The following is a 27,344-nucleotide window of genomic DNA, read 5'->3' as shown; positions in this document are numbered from 1 at the left end:
TATATTTTTTTATCAATTTGTTTTGCAGCGCAAGACTCATCAGTTTTTTGTCAAATCTTTTACGACGCCTACCAGATGTCACCAGTGCACCTCTCTGATGGTGGGTCTGATAAGACAGGGCTGTTCCTGTGAAGGTAAGAACAAACCAATTGAATTTAGAGTCCTAACATTGACTCCCTAAATTGTAATCGAATAACTTTATTCCCCTTAGAAGGTATATAAATATAACAGGAATACAGGTAATAAACTGAGCACCTTGGAGAAACTAGATAGACAGCCTCTAGGAACCTCTTCCAGGGGAGATCTATTTAAATGTGTCTCATTCATCTTTGTTTCATTATTTGGCTGAATTTGAGGTCCTGGAGCGTGAGAGAAGACGTGACAGTTTCCTTGAATCTGTTCATTTAATTGTGACCTTGTTTTAATTTTCCTGACAAGAGAATTCATTCTTAAAAAGTATGCAGTTCGGTATACTGCGTATTTTCAGAAATACTAAATGTGTGCCACTTTGGCTCAAAAGATGCTTCTTCCCAGTATTTGTAGCAGCAGTCTTCCCCACCACTCATTGATTCATTGATCCATCCATCACATGTTCATGGGATACCTGTTGGACACTTGTAGGCACTGGGGATGTAGTCGTGGGCAGAAGAAAAGACAGAGCCTGCCCTCGGGGAGCTCACATTCTGAGAAATGAACGATCAGGGGTCATTGAAACCGAAAACAAAGTGTATTTGTCTGGACACCACTTTATTTTCCCCAAGACTTCTAAGATGAAAATGATTTAAATGTATTGGGACACATTATATTTGTTTGGGAATAGTTCAGGAAAATACCTTCTTTAACCAAATGAGATTTCTCACTTTAACGGTGCCTTCTATCTCATTTACTGGTGTATCTTACGAAAAAGATAAGAAAATAGTTGCTAATTTTAATTCTAGTATTAGTTTCCATGTCTTAGCCCTTAGGGCTGGAAGGGACTTTGAAGGGAAGGTCATCAGTCCACATGAGATGCAGGTGTTCCCCTTGTAGAATGTGCTTGGACCTGGTCCGTATCTGGTTACTTTGGATAGTGGGGAATTCAGAGCATCTTAAGGCAGCACATTCTATGTGTGGGTAGCTCAGAAGATCCAGACCGTATCATCTCAGCTGGTCTTTGAGATGCATCAGTTTAAAGCCAAAGAAAATGGTCTGGGTTAAAAAGTAGATTTGAGAGTTAGCACAAAGTGATGAATGGAAATGGGGTTTTCCAGGAAAAAAAGCACAGTTTGAAAAGGGAACAGGTATGAGGACAGAACCTTAGGAAACAGAGTTCAGGGGAGGTCAAAGGCAAAGATAGCAAAGCCGTCTGAGAAAGGAATAGCCCATGTCCTTGACCAGGAAGGTGTGATGGATGCCAAAGGAGGGAATCTGTGCAGTTGTTAAGCCTTGTCTCATTTTGGATTTAGCCAACATTTCAAAATGTCATTTCAAAATCTGTCGGAGAGAATCCCAGACAGCTACTTGGCTTTAGGTGCCTTACCATTTCTTAGGCAGCAGTCATTTGCAATAACATAGAAGGGAGTTTTGAGACCTCCCCAGACTCCCTTCTAGAGTCTCAGGTCAGGAAACTGTGCCTGTCTTCCCCGCAGGCCCCTAGAACTCTGCCCTGTGCACTGTGGGGACACGTTAAGTTAGACCCTGCCCGGGCTTTCGTAAATGTGGTGACAGTTTCCAAAGAGTCCTGTCATTTTCATTTCTTCCTGGTTGATTGAAGTTAGTTCCTGTAAAGGATAGTTCTTTTATTGTTTCCGCTGCTGTTGGGAGGTGAGATTTTTGCCCGTTAGTAAAACCAATTATAAGTTGTTTGACACTCCACTTAACAAGTGAAGGAGGCGTCTTATGGAAATGTGGTGTTGTTGACAGTCTGCTAGTTCATCTGCTTCTTAGGGGGTTCATAATGCCCATCAGCGGTATAATCTGTTTTCCCGTGTGCGTGTGCTCCCATGATGCTGTCTCTCCGTCTCTGCTCTTACTCTTTCCCGAATATTCTCCAGAACCCACCCTCACAGTAGGAGTTGTCTAAATACGTATTCTTAGTTTGTAGACCCCTCCAATGAGCTTGTTTCTTTTAAATATTTTACCTTTTAATCCTCACCCAACCAAGTCTCAGTGAAAATTATGCATTCATTTTTTGTTTACCTTATTTCTTCGAGTCTCGGGTTTATCATGGGAGTATCAGATAGAGGTGTCATGGCGGTGTCGGTAGTTGCGGTTGGCCGGCCCTGAGCCCGACTACCTGGGTTTGAATTCAGCAGTGCCACTTACGAGTCCTGTGACCCAGGGCAAGTCACTCATAGATTGTTACAGAAAAATTAAATGCACCCAATAAAGTTAACCATTATTATGATCTTAGCGCTGGTTTACGTAGCTATGATATTACCAACTCCTGAATCTTACACTTAATTGGTGCCTTTTTAAATCATGAACAATTTCATTTTCAAAAAGAGGGACTGGTAAAGTTTGCAGGTATTTTAGAGATGCCACGTAATTTCATGTCCATCAGTGGCCCTTGCAAGAGAAATTTCAAGGCAGATAGCAAGTTGGAGTGAGATAAAGAGTAAGAGAGCACTCCAGAAACTACTTTTTGGAATTAGAAGTTTAAATCAACTGTTGTATTCACAAGCTTAGGTGTTTTTTTCTGTGTGTTTGTTTCTCTTGATTAACACAGAACAGTAATACGTACAAATATTCACTGTTTCTCATTGAAATTCTTATTGGTAAGCAACTGAATCCACTCCTCAAAAGGCAGAGCAGTTACTTAAAGCCACAGATAAGCACTGACCTAATGTGGCAGCTTGCATGTGATGAGTGCTCAGTGTATTTTCTTCTTGTAAAAAGTGAATTTCTATTGAATATTGTGGGTTTTTTCCCCCCTCTTTCAAAAGTGTGTGGATTCTCGTGTCATATAACTTGTGTAAACAAAGCTCCAACTGTGTGTCCGGTGCCTCCTGAGCAGACAAAAGGTCCTCTGGGGATAGATCCACAGAAGGGAATAGGAACAGCATATGAAGGTCATGTCAGGGTAAGTATGATCAGGTTGGATTTAGATTAATCTCTTGAAGTTGATTAATGACTGGAAAACTAAGTCCAGTTGCCTGACAGACCTACCCCTTGACAGAAAATTGGGCAAACAAAACTCATGTAATAATTTTATTTCATCCAGTGTGATTTGAAAACAAAAACCTGGCCTTCGCTTGGAAATAAATTCCAGAATGTCTTAGAATTTTCTGTACTGCTCCTGAGTTGTAACAAAATCTCCATAAAGGAGTCTTCAACACTTGGTCTTGCTGGAGATAATAGCATATGTTATGAAGGGTGAGCTATTAGCAGGATGTATTCTTGCTCGTAATCATGAACAATGTTTTTAAGTGTCAGCTGCATTTGATCTTACACCCAAATTTGACTTTTATGCTCTTTAGAAATGCATGAATTTTTTTTAAGATTGTGTTTTTAAGTAACCTCTACACCCAGTGTGGGGTTGGAACTCACAACCCTGAGATCAAGAATCACATCCTCTACCGACTGAACCAGCGAGGCGCCCCCCCAACATGAATGTTATTTTAATGAATTACGAGTGAAAGTTAAAATGGTTCCATTAAAAATGTTTTCAGAATCAAAAGTCATTCAGTATTTGAGGAATGCTTTCTTATGTTTTTCTCAAGTTATTAATGGTATATGTGTTCATCTGCACTTCACCAACCAGTGGCAGACTTTGAACACACAGACATTATCTCTAGGCTTTCATCCTGCAGTTATGTAGGTAATTAAAGGGCTATGACTGACGTTTTAGTTTGAAATGTTTTTGTCTGTCTGTCTATCTAAGATCCCTAAGCCAGCAGGAGTGAAGAAAGGATGGCAAAGAGCATTGGCTGTGGTTTGTGACTTTAAGCTCTTCCTGTACGATGTTGCTGAAGGAAAAGCGTCCCAGCCCAGTGTTGTGGTCAGTCAGGTGATTGACATGAGGTGAGCTTTTGAAAGTGAAGATATTTGTATCTTTTGCAACGGAAGAATAAGAAAGTATCTGACTGTTCATCTAATTATATTGCCATATTTTTATCTAATTGTAATTTCATGTTAATATTCTAATTTACTGATATTGCTAGAGTAATGTAATTAGAAATAGGAAGCAAAGTATAGTTATAGGACGGGTTGATTGATGTATGTGTGTTGAGTGAGCTGGGGATAGGGCATCAGGGAAAAGAACCGAATGTTTGAATCCAGAAGCCCAGCGTAAAGATGGCTTGGGTAACAAAGGGCTAACACGTAGTGTTTCAGTCACCGCCTGAAGGCGCGGAGCATGATTCCAACATGAGGAAAGGGAGTAGAAATGTCAAAATCAGACAGGCTCTCAGACTGTGTAATGAGCTGGTAAACATTTGAATGAGTATACCTCTTGAATGTTTCCGGTCTCTTCTTCATGGTTTTCCCCTGCCCCGTGGAACGCTCTCCTTTGCCTCTTCTTCTAGCTCCCAGGCTCCCCTCGAGTGACTTAGTACCCCCAAAGCACCTCCGCGCTGATGACTCCCACAGGGGCCTCCGCCCAGCTCTTTCTCCAGTGTTCAGAACGGTTTCCGGCTCTGGCACACACTGGCGTTTCATACGAGCACCTCAGCCACGCTGTCTTCCCCCCAGATAAGGAATATGAAGAGGTGGCCAGGAAAGTCCCACAGAGACTGCCAAGGGACTAGGTGCAGGAAGGATAAGGAGAAGAGTCAAAGACAAGACTAGAGCCCCAAGTCTTTAAGACCAAGAGGAGGATGATACCAGGAACCCAGTTGAGGAAATCACGAGGAATAGATTATTGTGGAGGAATTCTGTCTCAGGCGTCGACAGAACAGTGAGATGTCAGATAAGCTGAGTTGTGGGCACTTGAGATGTATTGCAGGAGGCAAGAGGGTCCAGTGTTCTGGAGACTCTGGAGACCTTCCCGGGTTCAGGTCCTCCTTCCCCATGTACACGTTCTGGCCTGGCAACTGTAGCCAGCAGTCGTTCCTAGCTCTTGTATAATTACCCCTGTTAAGTTACTCCTGACAAGTTACTTCGGGCAGTATCCATTACAATGACGGAAAAGCCAAATGGTTTTAAAAATTCAATTTGGACATTTTGTGCGAGTAGCTTTTGAGGATTGCTTCGTGTGTGTTCTATGGATATACCTACCGAACACCACACACATACCCACATATGCTGACTTTTAATGTTTTACTTTTCCTTCAGGGATGAAGAATTTTCTGTGAGTTCAGTCTTGGCCTCTGATGTAATTCATGCAAGTCGGAAAGATATACCCTGTATATTTAGAGTAAGTATGCGTGCTGTAATTTGGTCACTGAATTACGTGTTCTTAGTGAATATATATCTCGTCCATCCGTATAGATCATAAGCCTAACTAGGAATAGGACCCAATTCCTTAATGTGTTTCATATCCCCCAGTGCTTGAATGTATAGACAATTAGTGCTAAGTAAATATTTCATTAGTAAAAGACCTGAGGAAAGCCTGAATATTTGGCTTCTAAAATAGGTTTCATCTTGGGTGATATTTTTGAGCCACAATTCAATTTTCAAATAAATACGCAACATGGAAAATCGAACAAGTGTGAGGTTTCTCAAGTTTTTGAAAAACAGAGGTTTCTTTTAAAATCTCATTTAAAAAACTAATGTTTTATTTCTATTGCTTTGTAATTAACTACTCCAAAACTTAGTGGCTTAAGCCAGTAATGATTTATTTTTTACCATTCTCTCTGTCAGCTATACGATTTGAGTGGTGTCAGCTCAGATTACTCACATGAGCTCATCTGGGGCTGGAATATCCAAAATGACCTTGCCCCCATACCTGGGGCCTTGCTGCTGGCTGTTTGCTGGGCGATCTCTGAGAACTTTCTCCATGCGGTCGGTCTCTCATTCGGTCACTGGCTGAGCTCTACGTGGCTGGCCTCCAAGAGGACAAAAGAAGCTTCCAGAACTTTTGAGGACCAGGCCTAAGACAGGCATAATAACTCTTGTGCGTTTTGTTGGTCAGAGTACGTCATGAGGCCAGCCTGGATTTAAGGGGAGGGACAATAGACGGCACAGCTTGATGACAAGAATGCAATTCCATAGGAAGAAGTGTTGGGAACCATCTCTGATGGCTGTCTGCCCTCCCACAGGGCCATCTTGAATTGGCGGATTAAGACAATAGAGGTTTAGGGGCACCTGGGTGGCTCAGTTGGTTAAGCGTCCAGCTCTTGGTTTCAGCTCAGGTCATGATCTGATGGTGAGATCGAGCTCCACGTCGGGCTCTGCACTTAACAGTGTGGAGCCTACTTGGGATTCTGTCTCTCTCTGTCTCTCTCTCTCTGCTTCTCCCCAACTCATGCTCCCTCGCAAAATAAGTAAATAAACATAAAAAAAAAAAAAAAAAAAAAAAGACTACTGCCCTAACATAATATGCCCACTACTTAGTGTTTGTCTATGAATATGGTATCTAAGGACGGTCACCAGGGGAGCCTAGGGAGGCCCAGTTGCCTGTAGCTGGTTCACACAGTTGGACTTTACTGTCACTGCTGCTTAAATCACATGTATGTGAAATTCAAATCTGCTCTGATTATAAGTGCTGTTTGTATAATGCTAAATCTTCATTTAAATACGAACACAAGTGATCTGATCTTCCCTAAGATTCTGTGTGTTATGAAGTGGCAAAGAACGTTAAGTTTATTTCTGAACATTTCTGACTTTTAAAAAGAAGTTGAGAACCAGTATGGTGGGTAGTGTGCGTGAGCGTGGACGCGGGACCCGGTCTGGCGGGGGCGTCCGTGGGGACGGTACATCCCTGCATCACAGTTCCCTCAGATGTACGCTCAGGATCCAGTAGGGTACCTGCCTCAGTGCTCATGCAGGGCTTTGAGCAGTGCTCACGCTTAACCCAGTAAATGTCAGGTGCTGTTGATCTAGGAATATGGGTGATGCATTTCTTAGTGGTGGCACTCAGCACGCCATAGCAAAGAAAATAAAAATAGTTATTAACATTTAAAATGGTACCTGCTGTAACTAAGTAAATGATAGATACATAGATACATAGATAGATAGATAGAGAAAGGTATCTGCTACCTTTGCTTTGTCATGAATCTTAATGCTAAGACTAGTTGTTATTCTGATTAGGAAAAGCTGAACTCTGGAAGGGATCATTTGGTGAGTGTTCACCTTGTTCACCTTTAGCCAGAGCTAAACAAAGTAGCATCGGCACGAAACCTGCTCGAAGCGTGTCTGTTTTCTAACACAGGCTGATTAAACTGTCCTAGGTCACAGCCTCCCAGCTCTCGGCGTCAGACAGCAGGTGTTCGGTCCTGATGCTCGCGGAGAGCGAGAGCGAGAGGAACAGGTGGGTGGGCGTGCTCAGCGAGCTGCACAAGATTTTGAAGAAAAACAAGTTCCGAGACCGCTCAGTCTACGTCCCCAAGGAGGCTTATGACAGCACTCTGCCGCTCATTAAAACCACCCAGGCGGCTGCGATCATAGGTATGGACTGGCGCCGTGGACCGTGTTAGCATAGCTGTTGAGCAGCCTACCCCGGGAGCAGGGCTGGCTTGCATCCAGGGATCCCCCGCGTCCAGCATGGCAGGCGCCGTGCCCCACACACGCAGTGAATGTCTGCTGAGTGAGTACACGAGAAAGTACACGAGGAGAAGTGCTTTCCGAGTGCGTTTTCTTCTGGAAGAAACAGTGCTAAAGATGAACCTGTGAACGATCTGTTTTCTGCTGTGCGACTTAGAACCAACTATTTAACTGCTTAAAGCATAAGTTTCCTGGGTAGGATGCAGATTCTGATGACCTCGCAGAAGTTAGGAGGTTTCAGTCACGTGGGGCCCGTGACAGGATGCCCTGCATAGCAAATGCCCTCAAGAGAGAGCAGTTTCTGGGTCTGGACGTTTAAATTTCTGTCGTGTTATTGGCACACATCCAACTCTTTTGTTACTTCCTAGTAAATAGTGAAAAGTTAATGAGTAGGGTCCAAATGCCTTCTGCAGTTTCTCCCTCCCAAAACAAGAAGTGGACCCGGGGCACTAGCAAACTAGATGTTTTCTCTTTTTGTCACCCTCTATTGAATAAACGTTTACTTCTTTTTATAAGTATTGATACACTTTCTAATGATCTGTTAAAAAAGACATGAGGTAATATTTACTGCTGTCATCTGAAAGGAAACTTAACAGTACAAATTTTTATTCCTATTTTTAAGTTCCTTATTTGAGTGTTTTTGCACCACATTTATTATCCATTTTGTTGTATTAGTTGTACACAGCTTTGCCTGTTAACAGTGTTTCGTACTCGTGTCTTCTGTAGACCATGAAAGGATCGCGTTGGGAAATGAAGAAGGGTTATTTGTCGTGCACGTCACGAAAGATGGTAAGAGAAAATCATTGCGGAGTAACTTTCAACCCTATGTCGTTAGAAAAATTCTAATTTCTAGGAAGAGCAGGATTTGGTCTGATTTATTCTGTAATTGAAATTTTCCAGACCTAATTTGATACGTTGATAAATCAAAAGATAATTTTTGAACTTCTTTAATCCTCCCGAGTTCTTAAACTTTCAAGTGTGTGTTGTGTTTCTTGTGTCACTGATTCAGCACCAGTGCTCCACAAACAGCCTGCACGTCTCAGGACGGGACGTGAACGATACAGCCGGACTTTCTCATTGCTCTGTTAGTGTTAGAAGTAGCCGTCATTCAAGTGTGTGTTCACTGTTGGGGGATTTTCTCCCGCATTTAATACAAAAGAGTTTTTTTTTCCAGGGCCAAATTAAATACCGAGGGAAATAAAAAGGAACCAATTTATCAGTGTCCTATCTTTATATCAAGTGCGATCGTGGGAAGACAATGCATTTAAACTGCATTTGCAGCCCCTAGAATACGTTCAGTGAAATAAGTCTTCCCTGAGTTTCTAACACAGGAGCGCCATGGTGAAGTTCGGAGAATTTAGTGCCAGTAAAAAGGTTTTTCCTGGAGATATGGCACACTTTATCACACAGGGACCCTTTGCCTTACCTCACTGTGGGCGTGTGCCGTCACCTTATAATGGGTAGAATTATCTCCCTCTTTCTCCACATGATTCTGGTCTCTTACTCTTCTGTGTGTGTGTGTGTGTGTGTGTGTGTCCGTGTCTTCATTATAAGTTGAGCTATCCTTTTGAGTGTAATTGGGATAGAAGTAATCACTAAAGCGTCATTCTGCATTTGATTTATTACTGCTCTTTGCACAGAAATTATCAGAGTCGGTGACAATAAGAAGATCCATCAGATTGAACTCATTCCAAATGATCAGCTTGTTGCTGTGATCTCAGGACGAAATCGTCACGTGCGCCTTTTTCCCATGTCAGCTTTGGACGGACGAGAGACCGATTTTTACAAGCTGGCGGAGACGAAAGGGTGTCAGACCATAACTTCTGGCAAGGTGTGCCACGGAGCTCTCACGTGCCTGTGCGTGGCTATGAAAAGGCAGGTCCTCTGTTACGAACTGTTTCAGAGCAAGACCCGTCACCGAAAATTTAAGGAAATCCAAGTCCCGTGTAACGTGCAGTGGATGGCGGTCTTCAGCGAACAGCTGTGCGTGGGATTCCAGTCGGGATTCCTGAGATACCCCTTGAGTGGAGAAGGGGGTCCGTACAGCATGCTCCACTCAAACGACCACACGCTGTCCTTCATCACACATCAGCCGGTGGACGCCATCTGTGCAGTTGAGATCTCCAGTAAGGAGTACCTGCTGTGTTTTAACAGCATCGGGATATACACGGACTGCCAGGGCCGGAGATCCAGACAGCAGGAGCTCATGTGGCCAGCGAATCCCTCCTCTTGCTGTAAGAGTCTCTTACTTCTGGCCGTTTGCCCTCCGTGTCTCTTTCCTTTTCCTTCAGCCTCGTTTCCTAAATATATTCACTGTAAATACCGGCTTGTTTTTCTAAGTCCTCCTTAAGGTTGTGCCTAAGTACTAATTGTGTCGTTTGTGCAAAGTGACTCGCCGTCGTGAGCTAGACCTAGGCCAGCAGGGCTGACCTTAACTTGTCCGGAGTTGAAGCTGATCTTTCTGTGGAATATTTCACTTAGCTGGCTTTTTAACCCATCTGGTCCCTTGAAGTACCTCTAAGCAGTTATCTTCACGGTCCCCCCAAATACAGTGCTTGTGAGCATTAACAGCTCCTAAGACTTACTCTGGAGAAGCAGTTACTAAGTGAATTATTTAAGCGCTGATGTAAAGATATAATGCAGCATCTGTAAGAAGTGTTTCTCCGTTTTATAGTTTTGTCTAAATACACGGATATTTAAGATTGCCTGGTGCACTCTTTCAAGAACTCTGAGGACATCAGTGAATTAGTGAATGCCGTCACGTGCCATTTCAGAGGCCAAGGGCAGTGCCCTCACGGAGCACAGAGTGGGGTAGGCAGGACCCCTGCGGCCGAGACACGGCAGCGGGTTGTGGTCGCCCTGTGGCGGATGCGTGGGGTTCCCCAGCCGCACGCGCAGGGGTACCTGACCCCCGATGCTTTGTCCTCAGTGGACGACACTTGAGCGTGTGTGAATGCCGAACCAGGGAACCGGGGAAAGCTCGAGTGTGCGGCGAATCCAGGAAATAGAGCGAGATCCCCGCGGAGGCCAGACAGGGTGGATCTCAGAACACGGGGTGGGGGGAGCACTGGGGTCAGGAGGCGTGAAACCTCTTCCACTGGCCCCCGTGAGGAGGGATGGTGGACAGAGACCGTCAAGCCTAGAGGTTCAGTGGGAGAAGAGTTAGGAGGCTCTTGTGCTTGTTACAGAAGAGTGAGAGAATCTAGAAAAAAAAAAGAGAAAAAAATCCTTCTAATCCTACCCACCCAGCCCTATCTATTCTTAAAAGTCTCGTTTCTTCTACACTATGTACTTGTACCTGTGGTGTCGTATGCAGAATAAAGCCTGTCTCGTAACCTAGTCGGGTAACGAGGCAAAGTATTACTTCCGGGCGGAGTCAGAGTGAGAGTATCCGGGTCGTATGGGTAGCGTGGGCGGTAATTCGATTCGTGACCCCATCTTAGGTAGATCATCTCATCCCTCTGCTTGTGTCACTGTCGATGCTGTTTCGCTGTCAGTAGCTTAACTGGTTTAGGAATCAGGTACTTAAAACGTGACGTGAGGACGTCCCTTTATAGAACTAGCATTGGACAAGGGAGCGTTTCGCCCTCGGCATAAGCCAAATGAATCCTCATGTCCTGTAGCTGCCGTCTCATCCGACCTGTAGCGTCTCCACTGTTCGTTTATGATTTATATCCTGTTCCCAAATGATTGGATGCGGCTACTGCATGACCACAGTAGGATTTGGGTGGGATTCCGTTCCACAGTTATGTAGCGTAGACCTTTCAGAATGTTTTGTGTTGAAGAGTTAGATAGAGAAGTGCGGGGCGCCTGGGTAGCTCAGTTGGTGAAGCGTCCCGCTCTTAGCGTCAGCTCAGATCGTGATCTCAGAGTCGTGAGATCGAGCCCCTCATGAGAGTCTGCCCTGAGCACAGAGCCTGCTGAAGATTCTCTCCCTCTCTCGCTGCCCTCCCAGGCTTGCATGCACGTGCATTTGTGCTCGCTCTCGCTCAGAGAGAGAGTGAGCGAGAGCAAGAGAGAAGTAATTAGCCACTGTCCCTCCTTCCCTTCTCGCAGGCTACAATGCACCGTATCTCTCCGTGTACAGTGAAAACGCAGTTGACATCTTCGATGTGAATTCCATGGAATGGATTCAGACTCTCCCACTCAAAAAGGTAATTTAACGCCAAAAATGGGCTAGCAGACTAATGAGTGGAGTGAACCACTGATGGGACCAGTTAGCTCCTTTTCGCTACTCGAGCGCTTTCTGGCAGTTGGTAATTTGGGATTCTGCTAAGAGAAAAAGAGTAGAAGCAGAAGTTAAGCTGGTTAATTTTATGAGTAGCTCAACACCATAGTATTTTTATCACATTCAGTGTCACCGTGTTTCGCTGCGTCATCGTGAGAGCATCGTGGTAACGAGAGACTGGACCGTACCCTCCACCTCACACGTGCTTCAGGATGGGGGTGGGGGGGCCTGTCATTCTTGCTTGTGGCTGTCGTTCACATTGTGGCGTGCAGGTGGTAATCCTGTGAGACAGACCCCACAGGCTGGAAAAGGGACTAAACTGAGAGCCCAAATGTGTGCAAATATCTCATCGTTAAAAAATAAAGGTGTTTATGCTCCTCATAAAACATGATTTTCCCTGTGGCAACAGAGAATTTTTACAAGCATGCAACAACTGTTCTGTGTGGGTGAGGAGTAAGTTTCACGTAGACGTGCGTAGCTTATATCGTCCGCTGGGGGCAGGGTTTATGGGGGGGGACGAGAAAGTAGCCAAGGTCAGATTTCAAGGTCCGCCCCAATGCCTAAGGACATCAGCCGTGAAAACTCTTGGAAATACTCCCACTTCAGGGAAAGCACCCAAAATATGGCCTTCTGGTTTGCATTTGGGAGCTAATTACATTTATTTTCCATTTTATCATGTAAATCGTATAGTATATATGAAAGAATAGGAGCTTTGTGAAGCATGATAATTATTAACAGCTCACTCAGGGCCAGAATATTACCAACATCCCTGCCTCTACCTGCGTACCCGTCCCTTATCCCACCCCCCAGCCCCTCTCCAGAGGAAATCACTATCCTGAATGTTGCCTGTATCATCCCTTTGCTTTTCTTAAAATACAGATTTTTTTTTTGGCATATTTAAATATTCCTAAACACTTGTTTGGTTTTGTATTGTTCAGTTCTGTCTGCCTTTGAGCTTTGTGAAAATGTTACACTGTGTGTTCTCTGCCTTCCTTCCTTCATGCATATTCCAGGGTCCGTCTGTGTGATTACGTGTGCTGTAAATAGTGCATCGTTTTTCACCCCTATAAAATATTCTTTTGAGTGACTAGATCAGTTCATTCCTCCATCGTCTGATTGGCAGACACATGAATTATTTTCCAGGTTTTGCTACTGTGAACACCGATGCCTGTGTTTCTCTAAGTCACGTGTCCAGGAGTGGGATTGATGGGGCACGGGGAACACAGGGGTTCAGCTTTATAAGATAGTGTCAGATTCTTTTCCAGAGTAATTGTACCAGCTCATCCTCCCCCCAGCAGTAACCGGAGTGCCTCCTCACCCACATCTTCCCTGGCCTTGCCATTCTCAGGATTCGTAGTTTTATAACCTTTATAAATGGTTACAACATGCTGTCTCACTGAAGCATTAATTTGCACATCCCCAATTAACTATGTTGTTGAGAATCTTTTGTATGTTTATTCGTTCTTAAATTCTGTGAAATACCTACTCATGCTTTTCGCTCATTTTTCTGTTTGTTCTTCCTTATTAATGTATTGAAATTTTTTATATATTGTAAATACTGGGAAAGGGATGGGGTAAATCTTTTCTATTTGTGACCTAGTTTTATGGTGTATTTTGCCAAGCATATATTTTGATAAAATAATGATAAATTATTTTGCTAAAAACTTACTGTTCTAAATTTTAATGTCATCATGTTTTTTCTGTTAAGAAACTCTTTCGTAACTCAAGGTCATAAAGACATGATCTGTATTTTATTCCAAACGTTTGAAAGGTGTGCCTATTACATTAATGTCATGAACCTGTGCAGTTGGGGTGTGTGTGTGTGTGTGTGTGTGTGTGTGTGTGTGTGTGGTGAGGTGGGGACTCCGTTTCTCTGTGCCATATACATGAGCAGGTGCTCTGTCACCACTTAGTGACAGCCCCCCCCTCCCCGGTGATACAGTTTCATCCCCATCATATGTGGACATTTAGTCCCACTTCAGGTTCATAAAGTAGCTGTGTTAATATCTTCTTAGTATAATTAGTCACTAATGGCTTTAAAAAGTCAAATTTAAGATTTAAATGTATTTAGGGGTGCCTGGGTGGCTCAGTTGAGTGTCCGACTGCAACTCAGGTCATGATCTTCTGGTTTGTGAGTTCGAGCCCCGCTTGGGGCTCTGTGCTGGCAGCTCAGAGCCTGGAGCCTGCTTCGAGTTCTGTGTGTGTGTGCGTGTGCGTGTGCGTGTGTGTGTGTGTGTGTGTGTGTGTGTGTCTCGCTCAAAAATAAACATTAAAAATTTTTTAAAAAGATTTAAATGTATTTCTACTGTTTCCCCCAGAATATTCTTTCTTTAGAATGTTGTCATTATAACTTTTTGTTAAAATTACATCATTTTATATGCCTTCCCCATCAGAATTAATGTTGATTTTCTGAGAGCGTTATATTCTGAAGGGGATGGATAAATGGAAGGTCTTAATAGGGTGTGCTTTACAAATAGGCCTAAAGTTTTATGGTTCCACTTGAGGGTTTTACTGAAATGCTAATTTTATTTTTTTATTCTTATCTTAGGTTCGACCCTTAAACAGTGAAGGATCATTAAACCTTTTAGGGTTGGAGACAATTAGATTAATATATTTCAAAAATAAGATGGCAGGTAAGAAAATATAACGTTAATACGATAGCTTCAAAGGAAATACTCTCTCTGAGCTGACTGCCCGGAGATAATAAGTGGCAGAGGCCACATTTAAACCCAGGTTCCTCTTACTCCGAAGTCTGTGACCTTGGCTACTATCATGGTCTCAATATGTTCAGTTAAATGTCTGGATAGAAAGTCATTCTGTCTAATCTAGCTATGTACACAAAATACTTGTTGCTGACGTACCTGATTTCTCTGGGGAGTCCTGAATTAAGTGCAGAAAGTATGGCTGAAAGCAGCATTTGCTGTACTAGTAATGCTATAAAACCTAACCCAAGTCTATGGCACTGCAATTGTGAAAACTCATGCAGAACTCTGACTGGGGACTTGAGGAGTACATCATCTGCCAGGGCACCCGGGGCCTAGAACTTGGCGAGTGCCCGTGGCCGCACGGGCAGGGCCGCCAGAGTCCAGAGGGGGCATGGGAGCCAGAGGGTGAGGGTGGTGTCCACAGTCACATGGAGGTCGCTCGCCCCTGGAGGGCCCTTGGCTGACAGACTGGTGGTTGTAGCAGAGGTCCTGCCTGGGGACATTCCACCACGACGGGAGAAAGGAGATTCGGATTTTAGAAATGATCGCCACTCAGCGATGGCTTCGCCACGAAGCTTCTGCACTTGAGCTGTAAGCCTCTCCACCTCCAGGGCCTGTACTTTATTTGTGTCTGTTTCTTAGAGGAAGTCACAACATTCACGTAGGATCGGCTGCACCTGTTCTCACCGTGTGTGGCCGTGATGATCACAGAACGTGTCCGTTTCCCAGTCCACGTCTGTAGGATAAAGCCTCTTTCCACTCGTGTTTCCGCATCTTTCCACTCCTCCTCCTGCCCTAGGCTGGACGCGGGGCGGGCTTGGAGAGGGAAAGCCTGGCAGGATTTCAGTACAGGTGTCTTGTCCTTGGGAAGGGGAGGGAGGGGCCCTCGCCTTTTCTCTGGCTGCCTCTGGCCTTCCTCTCTTAGGGCTCAGTGTTGCTGCAGTCCTCCTTCCGGCTGTTCCATGTCCCCCGCTGCCACCGGGACCCAGACCCATCCCGGCCGCACGATTCTCACGTTCCAAAATCGTGTTTCACAAGTAGTTAGGAAAGCAAGCTGATGAAGCTGCACTATCAGGATATGAGAAGAATACTGCTTTTCTGCTGATCCCCGGCCTTTGTTTGCCTTTCCCTCACTTGGGCTTTGTGGGTGTTAAAAATTCTCCAGGTTGGCTTTTCTCCTGTTCCTTAGAGAATGGCGTCCCTCGTGTTGTGTGAACACAGCTGTCTCTTTTATTCCTAGAGCGTGTTCACAAATTTCAGCATGCCCGGGGAGCCCTTGGCGGACGGTCGTTTACTTCTAGGTTATGAACGCTGAAACCCGATGCCAGGTGCATACGATTAAGGATCCTCTCCCCACCAAGATCAGAGGGGTAGAAACAGCAACAGAGTCTTGCCTTTAATAAGGGAAGCTGGTGGGAGCCCAGGTTTTTGTCCTTACCCACATCTAGCAGCCTGGATCTTACAAAAGGAAATGTTTTATTATGTAAAAAGAATTTTAACGATCATTTACATGAATACTTTACCATTTATGCCTGATGATTGTGTAGCGTAATGGGAGGAGTTTTTTTTAACACCCTAAGCCATTGGAACCAGTACCTGGAAGGTGAGAGAAGACAGGATAGAGAGATGGGGGGGTGGGGAGGGCACAAGGCAACAGGACCCCCAGGCAACTGCATTTTCCTTTTCTTCTGCTAGAATTGTACCACTGTATGTTTGTAATCAGATAGGAAGTGAAAATATACTTTGTAAGCTAGGTTTCATCTTGGCGTATCCCTGTGTACATGTGTCCCGTTTGAATTATTACTTACCGTATCATCATTTAAAAATGCAAATTGCGTACGTTGGACAACTGATTCCCGTTTGTGCTGTCTCGGAGATTAACGGATAAAAAGCATTTTCGCGCTTCAAAGAACGCCACCGGTCTTTGTCTTCTTTTAACAGAAGGGGATGAGCTGGTGGTTCCCGAAACATCAGATAACAGTCGGAAGCAGATGGTTAGAAATATTAACAATAAGCGACGCTACTCCTTCCGGGTCCCAGAGGACGAGAGGTTGCAGCAGAGGAGGTAGGGGGGCGAGCGGGGTCGTGCCCGTCGTCGGGGCCGCGGGGGGACTCTGCGGGGCTGGTGGGTGACGGAGCGTTAGTGATTTGGAAGGAAGATGGGGTCTCTGAAAATCTGTCATCCCTCTGTGGTGTCACACACCACAGTGACGAGCGTGCTTCTTGGTGTGATTTTGATTAACACTCTCCAAATGTACGCGCTGGATTGAAGCACCGCGTTTGCGCTCGTTTCTCCGTGTGTGTGAAATACTTGCGGTTTTTAGAATGTGAGCCTTTGCTCAACGTAAAACAGATCCTAGCTGCATGTAGCACACAGGCACAGGCCTGAGAACTTCAGATTAACCATTCTCTTCGAGAGTAAACAGCCAGTGGGCTGGTAATATTTCCAGTTACGGGTAAAAACATCTCTAAAGTGTTATCAGTGATTTTAAAAGGCCCGCAGAAAATGGCCAGGACTGTCTGTAAAATAGAGCTTTGGCATGTGAGTACTGAGAGAACCCTCTCTATTTTCCCACCAAAAAGCATAAGATCTTGTGTTTAAAAGAAAAGCTTCTAAGTTTCAATTGAGTGTATCTTATTGTTAATTCTGTCCTGGCTAAACTTGATTTCACAGTTTTATTTTTGTGAATAAAGGATGCCTCATTGTTTTCTAAAGTTAATGAGATCGAGCCCAGAAAAAGTGTCTAAACGGGTGTTTTATCTTACAGAGAGATGCTGCGAGATCCAGAAATGAGAAATAAATTAATTTCTAACCCAACTAATTTTAACCACATAGCACACATGGGCCCAGGAGATGGGATACAGATCCTAAAAGACCTGCCCATGGTAAGAGAAATGGGAGGGCAGACGGGAGCGGGGTTACCAGTGGGGCAGAGGGGGAGAAGACGCGGACGCGTGTGTGCCCACACACGTACGTAGGCTTAACGGGATACGCAAACGTGACGATGAGAGGCTGTGTCCCCGTAGCGCTCTGGGCACACGACGCACGGGAGAAAAACACCTCGGCTGGGCATCTGTGGAGAACCAGACAGATCCGGTTCTTAGCTGCACATCCCGTAAACTCGCCCCGCATCCAGTTGCTGGTGGAGCACACTGCCGGGTCGGGAGAGGATCTGCACCGGGATCCGGAGCTCGCTCACCAAATGCTGACGTTTCACTCAGCTTCGGCAGTTCCGTACAGATATTCGGCCTTTCCCACCTGCACAGAACCCCGTCGGCCCGGTCGTTAACGGTCACACCTGTTGCCTGGTTGGGCAACCAGATCTCTTTCCTCTCCCCGATTACACACGTGTTGCCTGGCCCGTCTTCCACACAAAAGTACAACATAGGCAGACTGGTTTGTCACGTGAAGATTGGATTCTTGGACCTATTATGTTGAAATTAAGAATACTAGTGGAATTAGGAATTTTCCAGGCTCTGTGCATACTTAGCATTTTGGTATCACGGTACCTGAGCAAACTATTAAAACTTCATACGGCCCTTCTGATCACTGGTGGTGGCATTCAGACTGTGAGTCTGGACCCAGGCTCTCTCTGAGGGAGTCTGTCCTCTCGCCACGTTGCCAGCTCTGCTGTGACAGGAGACACGAATATCTTATCACCGACAGGAAAAAATGCTAGGTGATCTAGTTTAATGTGCCATCAAGCATTCCTTAAGGTGAAGGAGTTTCAGGGGTTCACAAAGTTCCCAAAATATTCCTCTGCTTCGTAGCCTTCCTCCATCAGGTGAAAAACCAGTTTGCTGATGTTCTAGAAGTTTTTCAGGCCTTCCTACACAGGAGGACTTGGCCATCACACCCCCCGAATAAGCACATGGAATCGAAATAGCAGATTTCAAACACTCTAAGAACTCTCTGTCAGCGCATCATCTCCCATTACCCCCTCAGCACTTCAAGTAAAAGAAATCTCTCTTCATTTTTTTGTTCGAAATAGGGGCTGGTGGTAATGACTGAGCAAAACCAGTTCCGATAGCATTTCCGGGAGATTCTTCCCCGCACCTGACTCCATGACGCGTGGCCTTCTGTGCTGGTCACGTATTCCCATCAGACCTCTTCATTTTAGCGTTTGTCGTCACTGATTGTGTTAACCCGTGACTGCCTCGTGGGCTCTTTTTGTCACGGACACAGGTGCCTCTTTGTCCTACAGTGCGGTCCAGTTTTTAATGTGTGTTCCGTTCCTTTCTTGCCATGTAAGCACCTTGTGTTTCCTGGACGAAAAGTTGGTGCAAATTTTTGAAACCTGTGTCTTAGCCTTATTTTATTTCCACCTGACTTTCTTTTACTAGCCAGGGACATACAAGCTGGGGCTGTTGTAAACGTCCATTTCATCACCCAGCCAGTAGTTTTAATACACCGTCCCCCAGACCTGGGTTTGTCTTGGGGTAGACATTGGGAAAGAACGCAGTAGTGTGCAGGTCTGAAAAAAATTAACGATGATACGTGTACCCGTGTATACACATAAATGCTTGTTGAAAAGCTCGTGATATTTTAATATGTTCTCAGGTTTTATGTCCTTTCCACTGAGATGGAATTATCTGTATTTAATGAACTATTTCCAAAACTTAAGATGAATTAAATTCATCAACCGTTACCGTGCAAGAACTTCGGGCACCAAAGCCACCTGCCATCCGAGCCAAGAGCAGCGTGCACCCTGGACATTTTTCTGTTTTCACTTCTCATATCAGTACTGCTTTCCTGGGAAATACTCACGAGCTTAGAGAGTTTATTGGAGATCTTTAGAAACTTAGTTCTGTTTCCTTTGTACCAAAATTGATACCGATATAGGGTTGTTTGCCTCCTGAATGTGAAAGAGAGTGTCAGGAGGAGGGAGTCTTTTCTCTCCTGAATCGGATGTGAGCCCTTTACGCACATCTAGCGCACCGAGAGGAGAAGCGGCACAGATGACTTAGAAATACGGGCTGCTCCTTGTCATTTCCTTCCGTCATCGTGGGGTGCCGCCAGTAAAGGGCAGGGATTTCTCCCGGTGAACACAAGAATAATATTCTACCTCCGGAAGATTTATTTTTGGCACATGACCTTTCTTCTGGTTCAGTGACCCCCAAGAGCTCTATTGAGTAGTTATTACATTTACATCAATAGGGTTTTTTTTTTTCCTTTTTGGAAATAACTTTAGAAAGTGCTGGTTCACTCACGTCTCTAAATTTAAAACAATGTCTCATAGAGGAGCTCTTTTTTAAGTCTCCATAATCTGTCAGATTTTGTTTAACAAAGCAAGTTCATCCCGGTTCGGGGGCCTTCTCCCCGCAGTGGTCTGTCCGCCCACCGGCCCCTGGACCACATGGCCTCAGAGAAAGTGGCCGGGTGCCGAGTGACCGGTCCCGCCATCACTCAGAAGCCATTCAACCGGATATGCTAGCACCTTCGGTTAGAAAAGCTTTTTCTCTATCTTTGCTATTACAGTATTTTATGTTTTTATTAATATGCCGGCCCAGACATGGACGGGATTTTTCCCTTGTTAAAAACGAACCTGACTTTTTGGGTGTCTAAGTGGAGCCAGGTTTGGGCTTCTGGGAGTCACCACCGCTAATGAGGGTCACCGAAACAAGACCGGGGAAAGCAAACACACGTGCAAGTCTGTAAATTCCAGGGAATGGTGTTAGGTTTCTAAAGAAAACAGGCTAGCGGTTCTGATGAGAGGCTGCCTGTGGGTTCGCTCACCTTGAACCATTTCTCGCTCTTTCTGTCCTTACCCATGGTGTGTTTTTGCCAGGTTTTGATTCTATCACATAAGAAAACACTGAACTGAACTCTGAAAGTCCGGTTTCGGTGCACTTGCTGCCGGTAATAAAGGAGAATAATTGTACAAGGTGAACGTTCCGGGAACTGGCAGGAGGATTACAAAATGTAACTTTCTAAGGCCTGAGAGTATTTCCTTAAGGACTCAGTTCTGACGTGAGCGATGTCGCTGTCGTGCCTTCCGCATGCGTGCTGTCTGAAATGTCACGTGGAACCAGTGAATCCGTTTTCATTACCGTGTTACTTTTTTTCTTCTTCCTGTTGTTTTGATAGCCAGGCCTCCCTTATCCGCCCTCGCTTCACTCCGGCCTCATCTCCTCTCCGATCAACTTTGAGCACATCTATCACATGACTGTTAATTCCGCTGAAAAGTTTCTCTCTCCTGATTCCATAAACCCTGAGTATTCCCCGTCTCTACGCTCTGCCCCCGGTACACCCAGCTTTATGACTCTGAGGGTATGGACGGCCGAGTCAGGTGTTAACTACCACTAACCGTGTGCGGACCTCCTGTTCCCAGCTTGATAAGTAACCCGCGGAGGGCGCTTCCTTTTGTGAATGTTCTTCCTGCTTCTCTCCTGCCAGACCTCTCCCCCTCCCCCTCCTCTTCCTCCTCCTCCTCCTCCAGTTCTATTTTGTTTCTTCTTTTGAGGAGAAGCATGAAGCCTGGGGAGGATTTCACTTTTATTCTTTAAACAGTATTGGAGGGGTTTTTTGGGGTTTATGTTTAATAGATGTTCCCATCATGATGTCCCTTTACAGATGCCATCATTAGAAATAGTCCCCGTGTGGGTCTTTATTCTGTTAAACTAAAAAAGGAGTCCCACAACTTCTGAATTTTTTTTATAGCACATTACCCTAAATCTGGTTCAATTCAGAGAAAATTCTTTCAATTTAGTGAGGTTAATTAAGGTCTGTGGTAGGACCAAGCCACAGGCCTCTTATCTACAATAAACCCCGTTTTGAAAAAGCTTAAAAATGTCCCAAGTAAAAATTATAATAGTATGAACGAGTAACGGTAAAAATTCCAAAAAGAAGGTGATCTTACTAGGCTTTTAGATACTGATACACCTTTAATTCCAACCAAGATCCAAGGTACGACAGCTAAATCAAAGAAAAAAAACACAAAGTGTGCAGCATCTATCTGAAAGGAGTGCGGCCCCTGCTGGCGGCCCCTTGGATCCGGCCCCTTGGATGCCGCCTGGCATCTCTGTAGCCGGTGGCCGTTAGCACAGCTTTTCCATACCTTCCATCAAGAAATACACGCTTAAAAAAAAAAAAGAAAGAAAGAAATACACGCTTGTGCTAACTTCACAGTAACGTTTTCTCAAGTTAATTTTACAAATACGATATTCGGGTTCTGTCATGCAAAACCCTTGTCCCACAGTGCCCTCTGACTCAGAGAAACAGTCACATCCATTTTTTATTTGCATAGAAAACCGTAGGGTGAGAAGTTTCTTTCTGTATTTTTGTTTGCATTGTACAGTTACTCTGAATTATAATGTTTGAAATGTCACTGTCATTAAGCTATAATGTCATGTAAATACCTTATTTGACAAACTAGAAGATGAACTGTGATTAAAAAACATCAGCCTTGGGTTGCTTGTCAGCAGTCCGCAGGGAGTGGATTCCAGAAGAATGTTGCACAAACTGACGGGCCAAGAATTTTTCGTACGAAAGATGACAGAACCGTTGTTTAGGTCAGTCCTCCGCAAGTAGAAACACTGTTGTCGGTGAAAGTCTTCCCTAATCCAAAGAGTATTTGCACATGAAAAAAGACCAGTAGCTTAGGTCTCCGTCCTAGAATGAAAGTGAACTTGAAATGACTGAACGATAAGCTTTTTTTGTGGGATTGTATTTTTTTTCTCACAAAACGTGTCTTCCGTGTGTCAGTCTTTTGTGACTTCAACATTCGGTGTGACTGCACAACCGGTATGTTTTCCAGGCTTGATTTTTGCCACTGATTCCAGGCTAGGCCTGTTCCGTAGGAAAGGACGGCCCCAAAGTATCTTGAGGTTTCTAGCAGAAGCAGTAAACACGTAAAGGTTGAAACTGATTCTCCCACCTCTCGGTCCTTCCTTTGCTGCCTCGTGTGCACGTCACTGGCGTCTAGAGGTTTGCTTCTGTGTGCGCGAATGTTAAAACGCTGGCCCTGCTTCCGCTGGGTTTTATTTTCTTAGAGAAAAAAAGGAAAAGCGTTTGCTTCGAACAGATAACACACTAAGAATTAAATGGACTTTGCAGATTGGGTACGCGAACCAAAATGGCGGCGGTTGAGTCTGGGGCCAGCCAGCCGACCGACTTCCAGTGTGTGTGGCTCCGTGACTCGAAGCTCCTCACGCCACATCAGCGTGTCGCCCGATTGCTGAGACTTGCGCCCGGCGTCAGTGGTTGTGACGTTAACCTTCCCTCAGGTGTCAGCCCCGACACCTCTCCAGTTCTCAAACGTCCGGGTCCCTCGAGGCGGCCAAGGGCTCTCGGTGCTCGGCCGAGTTCAGACGGCCCGCCCCTCACGCCTCCTCTCTGGCCGCGTATGACTTTTCAGAGCACCCGTTGGCCCACTTTAATACCTGGGACACCAAAATCATTCCATAAGTTGATGGAGAACCTTGTAAACCCGTGTCCCCGAGTCAGAGCACTTCGCCCCGGCTGCGATGGTTTCAGGCGTGCTGTCCGTGACTCCTGGCCCCGCTCTGTCAGCACGCCGGGGCGTGGGGATGTGCCCGTGCCCGTCCCCTACCACGCGGGAAAGCACTTACTTGAGAAAAACGTACCCTTGAGTGACCTGGCTCCGCATGGGCTCGCTCCATTCAGCTAGTGCAGTCCCGCCAATCAAAGTCGCCGACGTAGCAAAACCTCCGTTTCGGGCGTCTGCAAATGTCCATATAATTCTGCACCGCACTGTCACTTCTAACCATGTAACTTCTACTTACTGTTCTCACAACAAAAAGAATTCTTATTTGCCGATAACCGTTTCCATAAGTACAAGGACGAGCACTTACCCTCGATTGGGGGGAGGTCGGCTTCCATTAGGGGTTAGTACTTCTGTGGGCAGGAGGGATCATAGAATCGGGTCCTTGTTCTGTGTCACCCCAGGTCAAGATCGTTTATTTGTTACAGTTAGAGTGAAAATTAGACGTCTCCGCAGAAAATCACTTTCTCTCCAGCTGAAGAATTTTTCTTTCTGTTTTGTTTTCAGAACCCTCGGCCTCAGGAGAGTCGGACCGTGTTCAGTGGCTCGGTCAGTATTCCATCTATCACCAAATCCCGCCCTGAACCCGGTCGCTCCATGAGCGCCAGCAGCGGCCTGTCAGCAAGTAAGTGCTGCCCGGGAAGCCCCGGGCCCCCCCCCTGCTCTTCCCTCTCCCACGGTGCACGCACCCCTGCCTCAGGCCTGCTGGGTGGGTCTCGTTAGCACAGGGGCACCTGTTAGGAGAACGATCATGGGGTCCTTTGTGAGCCCACAGTGCATCCGGGAGACCGGCAGACACATAACAGTACCAGTTGTGGTGACGGGTGCTCCGAAGGAAGTGAACAGGACCCCCCTCAGAGAGTGACCAGGGGGAGCCCAAGGTCACGGCCTTCCCTAGGGGTGGGGCCGCATCCGAGTCCTGTTTGACTGAGAGAAGGCCAGGGTGGCCACCTGTTGGCGGTCGGAGAGTGACCCAAAAACTGAAGCACGGGAGGTAGGCAAGGTCAGATCAGGGACTTGCAGAGCAAGCTAGGACGTTGTCTTACTAGAAACCAAGGACCTTTACCTAGTTTACATTCTTAAGAAGGTCCGTCCACCTGCCAGAGGGAGCAGGCAGGGCCACAGGCAGGGGTGCAGGCACGATCCTGGGGGGCTCTCGGCGCTGCCTGGGGCTCACAGGGGAGAGGAGGAGACCGTTCAGGGACTTGGTTGTGGGAGGTGAGGGGGGAGAGCCACAGGGGTGCCCGGGTTCCAGAGGGGCTGGCAACACATTAGAAAGGAGACCTGGGTCTGTCTCAAAGAGCAGCGTCACAGAAGCAGGCCGACGCTCGTCATGCATCCGGCGAACGGCGCGGGGGCACCATCCTCTGTGACCTGCTTCCAGGTGGCACTGTCTTCATCGTCAGCCTCTCTCTGCCCTGAGCTGCCGTGTGTCCTTCCCGGCGCTTCCGTGGGAACCCAGAGTTCGGTGGGGGTCGGGGCGGCATGTCAGGTGCAGGGGTGCTGAGTGCCGCCTCCTTGGAAACGTGCACGGTGCACGGAGGCGCCGTGTGACCGCCTGTGACCATGACATGTCCCACCGAATTCGCGGGGACCTTCGCGAGTTCCTGGGTCACAAGTGGTCTGCTTGTCTGTCGCTTTCCCAGAAGTAGCACGGGTGGCTGGCGTGGTGGAGGGCGGAGGGGAGGCGGATCGCACTGGGTTCAGCTTCACTTGGGACACGTGTCTGTGGCCTCACCTGCTGGAACGGTAGCTACATGGGTGGCAGTCGCCGCGGCGGGCGGAAGGTCCCCTCGTTCTCCAGCTCCCGCCGTGGGTGGCTGCGGCCTTGGGGCCCTGACTGTGCGAGGATTGAAGCAAGGATCATGGGTTTTCTCCTTTCCAAGGGCCCGGTGCGGGGCCCCTGGGCAGCGGTGGCCCCCTGAGTGGCCGGAGGCCCACGTCCCTCACCACGCAGGCCTGTGTCCTCACCCAGAGCAGGTGGCCACAGAGGCAGACGGAGGCGTCAGCCTTTCTATAACCTCCTCTCCGAGGGGACTCACCGGCCCTGGTCCCCGTGCAGCACTCAGACCCAGCTGGGGGGGGGGGGGGGGGGGGGGGGGGGACCCGGGGGAGGGGACCCTCGGGTGGGGCTTTCCCCCCTTTGTCCCTGTGTCCTGAGACACTCACGGGCCCATGTGTGGCCCTGACCACCGTGAACACTCCGGCCAGGTGGAAGGGTGACGACCACGTTACTGTCTTGTTACCAGTGGAGGTGAGGTAGCGAATTTCCCTGACAACCAGCTGTGAATCACCAAGATTTGACATGCGAACGGCGTCACAACGTTGGTATTTTAGTCCGTGATCCTTCTCCAGACCCTGGGAACCAGAAGTTGTTTCTGCTTTCAGAATCCAGATTCTTTTCAGCACGTTTACATTTTGGAAAGGAATCGATGGTATAACGTGTTACATTCCCAGCAAGATCGGGGCGGCACCCACAGATAGATCAGCATTTATACCGCCCGATCCGTGGCTGGTCGCACCGGAAATACGTGGATAAACGTAGTTGTGTAAAATGAGCTCTGTCGTCAGCCTCCGGGTGGCTCCGATCAGGTTCGCCACCCTGTCTCTTTCCATCGGCCTTAGGAGACCGTCGCTCCCGGGCTCCTGTGGAATGGGCAGCTAGAGATGGCACCTGGGAGGCGGAGACGCCAGGAGCCCGGCCGGCCGCCGCCTCAGGGGCGCTGCAGGAGGGGCCTCTGTCCCTGCCGACAGCGTGCGGACCAGCCCACGGGGCACCAGTCGGGCGTGGCCTCCTTGGGGTCCTTGTCCAGGAAGCCCCGGGGGGCATCTGCCGTGTCGAGTGCCTCTCACTGGCTTTAAGAAGAGTCCAGCTCATGGGAGAAGTTTCCAGAAGGGCAGGCAGCCAAGAGAGAAATGAGAAGTGACGGAGGACCACGCTGTCCGTCTCCACAGCCAGCCAGACTCCGGGTGGCTTCACGACACAGAGGTGTCAACCACCGTGGCTCCACCCCAGCCCCCCCCCCGCCCCCCGCAGAAAGGCCTGTCGGCGACCGGGTCACTGGGGAGCCTCGACTCTCCTGAGGTCACCCGAGACAGACACCTCACTGCCCGACCCCCCGGGCATGTGGTCTCAGCCAGCCGGGACCCCGGTCCTCGGACTGTCCCCGGGCGCCTGTTGCTGGTCAACCCAAACGGCCCTGCTTGCATGTTCTCAGATGGGAGTGGCTGAGTGTAACGTTTCTTTGAAAAGCACTTTCCCAGAGTTTGTTCTTCAAAATAGTGTAAGTCACTGAGGGGGCATCGGTTGCTTCCGCTCCCTAACCGATCGCTAGAACGGAAGGAAGGAGCCAGGTAGACAGGGGTGTGGGCCCCGCTGCGCCTGCCCGTTTGCACCGCGTCTCCGCGCCCTGAGCGCTCGCTCGTTCCCACAAAAATCCTCTGAGGTAGAAGTTATTATTTGCAAATGAAAACCGAGACTCAGAAAGGTAAAGTAACTCGCTTGAGGTCACACAACTTTTTTATATCGAGAGAGAGAGAGAGAGAGAGAGAGGGAGGGAGGGAGGATGGGCGCACAAGCAGGGGGAGGGACAGAGAGGGAGAGAATCTTAAGCAGACCTCACACTCAGTGCGGAGCCCGAGTTGGGACTCGATCCTACGACCCTGCCATCGTGACCTGAGCCAAAATCAAGAGTCAGACGCTCAACCGACTGAGCCCCCGGGCGCTCCAAGGTCACACAGTTAATAAGCAGAGCAACGGAAGCTTCTGGCACTTTGGACCTTCTTTTCAGAATAACAACATTTCGGAAAAGTAACATGCCATGCACTTCCTGTGGCCGTGGGGCAGGCGTGGGGCCCCAGTGAGGTGACCGAAGGGCCCAGGAGAGCCACGTCCGAAAAGTAAGGCGTGCGTCCCTGGTCTCCGGAGAAACAGTGGCGATCGGTGCGTGTCTTGTGGGAGCCGCCACTGCACACGTCCGGGCGCTGGTGCACGTCCCCGGGGCGGAAGGACGAGTCTGTGGTTCCCAGCCGGCGTGCGTCCCGGAACCCTCACGAGAGGCTTCGCCCGCTGCCGTATCTGGTGTGTGGTGGGGCCAGGCGCCGGCATCTTCAGCCCCAGGACGTGTCGCTCGGTGCGCGCTCAGCGGTAGTAGCCCTTGCAGGAGGTCGTCACCGGGGCCGCGAGGACGGGCGTCAGCAGGCGGGTTCCTGTTCCGCCACCGAGGACTTCTGGCTTTGGTGGCCGTGAGGTACACGTGCTTGACGCGGTCGTCTCTGACCCTG

At 47.4% G+C, this 27,344-nt stretch overlaps 1 protein-coding gene across 16 annotated transcripts in view; it reads left to right on the top strand.

Moving 5' to 3' along the window:
• CDC42BPA (CDC42 binding protein kinase alpha) overlaps positions 1-27,344 on the top strand; it is a 322,044-nt gene that overhangs the window by 289,503 nt on the left and 5,197 nt on the right. For 10 of the 16 annotated variants that reach the window (XM_078441187.2, XM_081791829.1, XM_078441182.2 and 7 more), the window contains 13 exons: positions 29-134; positions 2,925-3,061; positions 3,863-4,002; positions 5,254-5,335; positions 7,311-7,527; positions 8,350-8,412; positions 9,264-9,857; positions 11,680-11,777; positions 14,400-14,484; positions 16,498-16,621; positions 17,325-17,442; positions 20,645-20,827; positions 23,568-23,685. In XM_078441187.2, the coding sequence (XP_078297313.1) occupies positions 29-134; positions 2,925-3,061; positions 3,863-4,002; positions 5,254-5,335; positions 7,311-7,527; positions 8,350-8,412; positions 9,264-9,857; positions 11,680-11,777; positions 14,400-14,484; positions 16,498-16,621; positions 17,325-17,442; positions 20,645-20,827; positions 23,568-23,685 (2,065 nt within the window). The remainder of the gene's footprint in view (positions 1-28; positions 135-2,924; positions 3,062-3,862; positions 4,003-5,253; positions 5,336-7,310; positions 7,528-8,349; positions 8,413-9,263; positions 9,858-11,679; positions 11,778-14,399; positions 14,485-16,497; positions 16,622-17,324; positions 17,443-20,644; positions 20,828-23,567; positions 23,686-27,344) is intronic. The other 6 variants (XM_078441190.2, XM_081791830.1, XM_078441188.2 and 3 more) reach the window with 1 other exon arrangement.

Source organism: Panthera onca, chromosome F1 (assembly GCF_046562875.1).
Source record: "Panthera onca isolate mPanOnc1 chromosome F1, mPanOnc1 haplotype 2, whole genome shotgun sequence".
Classification (NCBI taxonomy): domain Eukaryota; kingdom Metazoa; phylum Chordata; class Mammalia; order Carnivora; family Felidae; genus Panthera; species Panthera onca.
The sequence above is the reverse complement of the archived record's forward strand: the minus strand, read 5'-3'. Positions and strand labels throughout refer to the sequence as shown.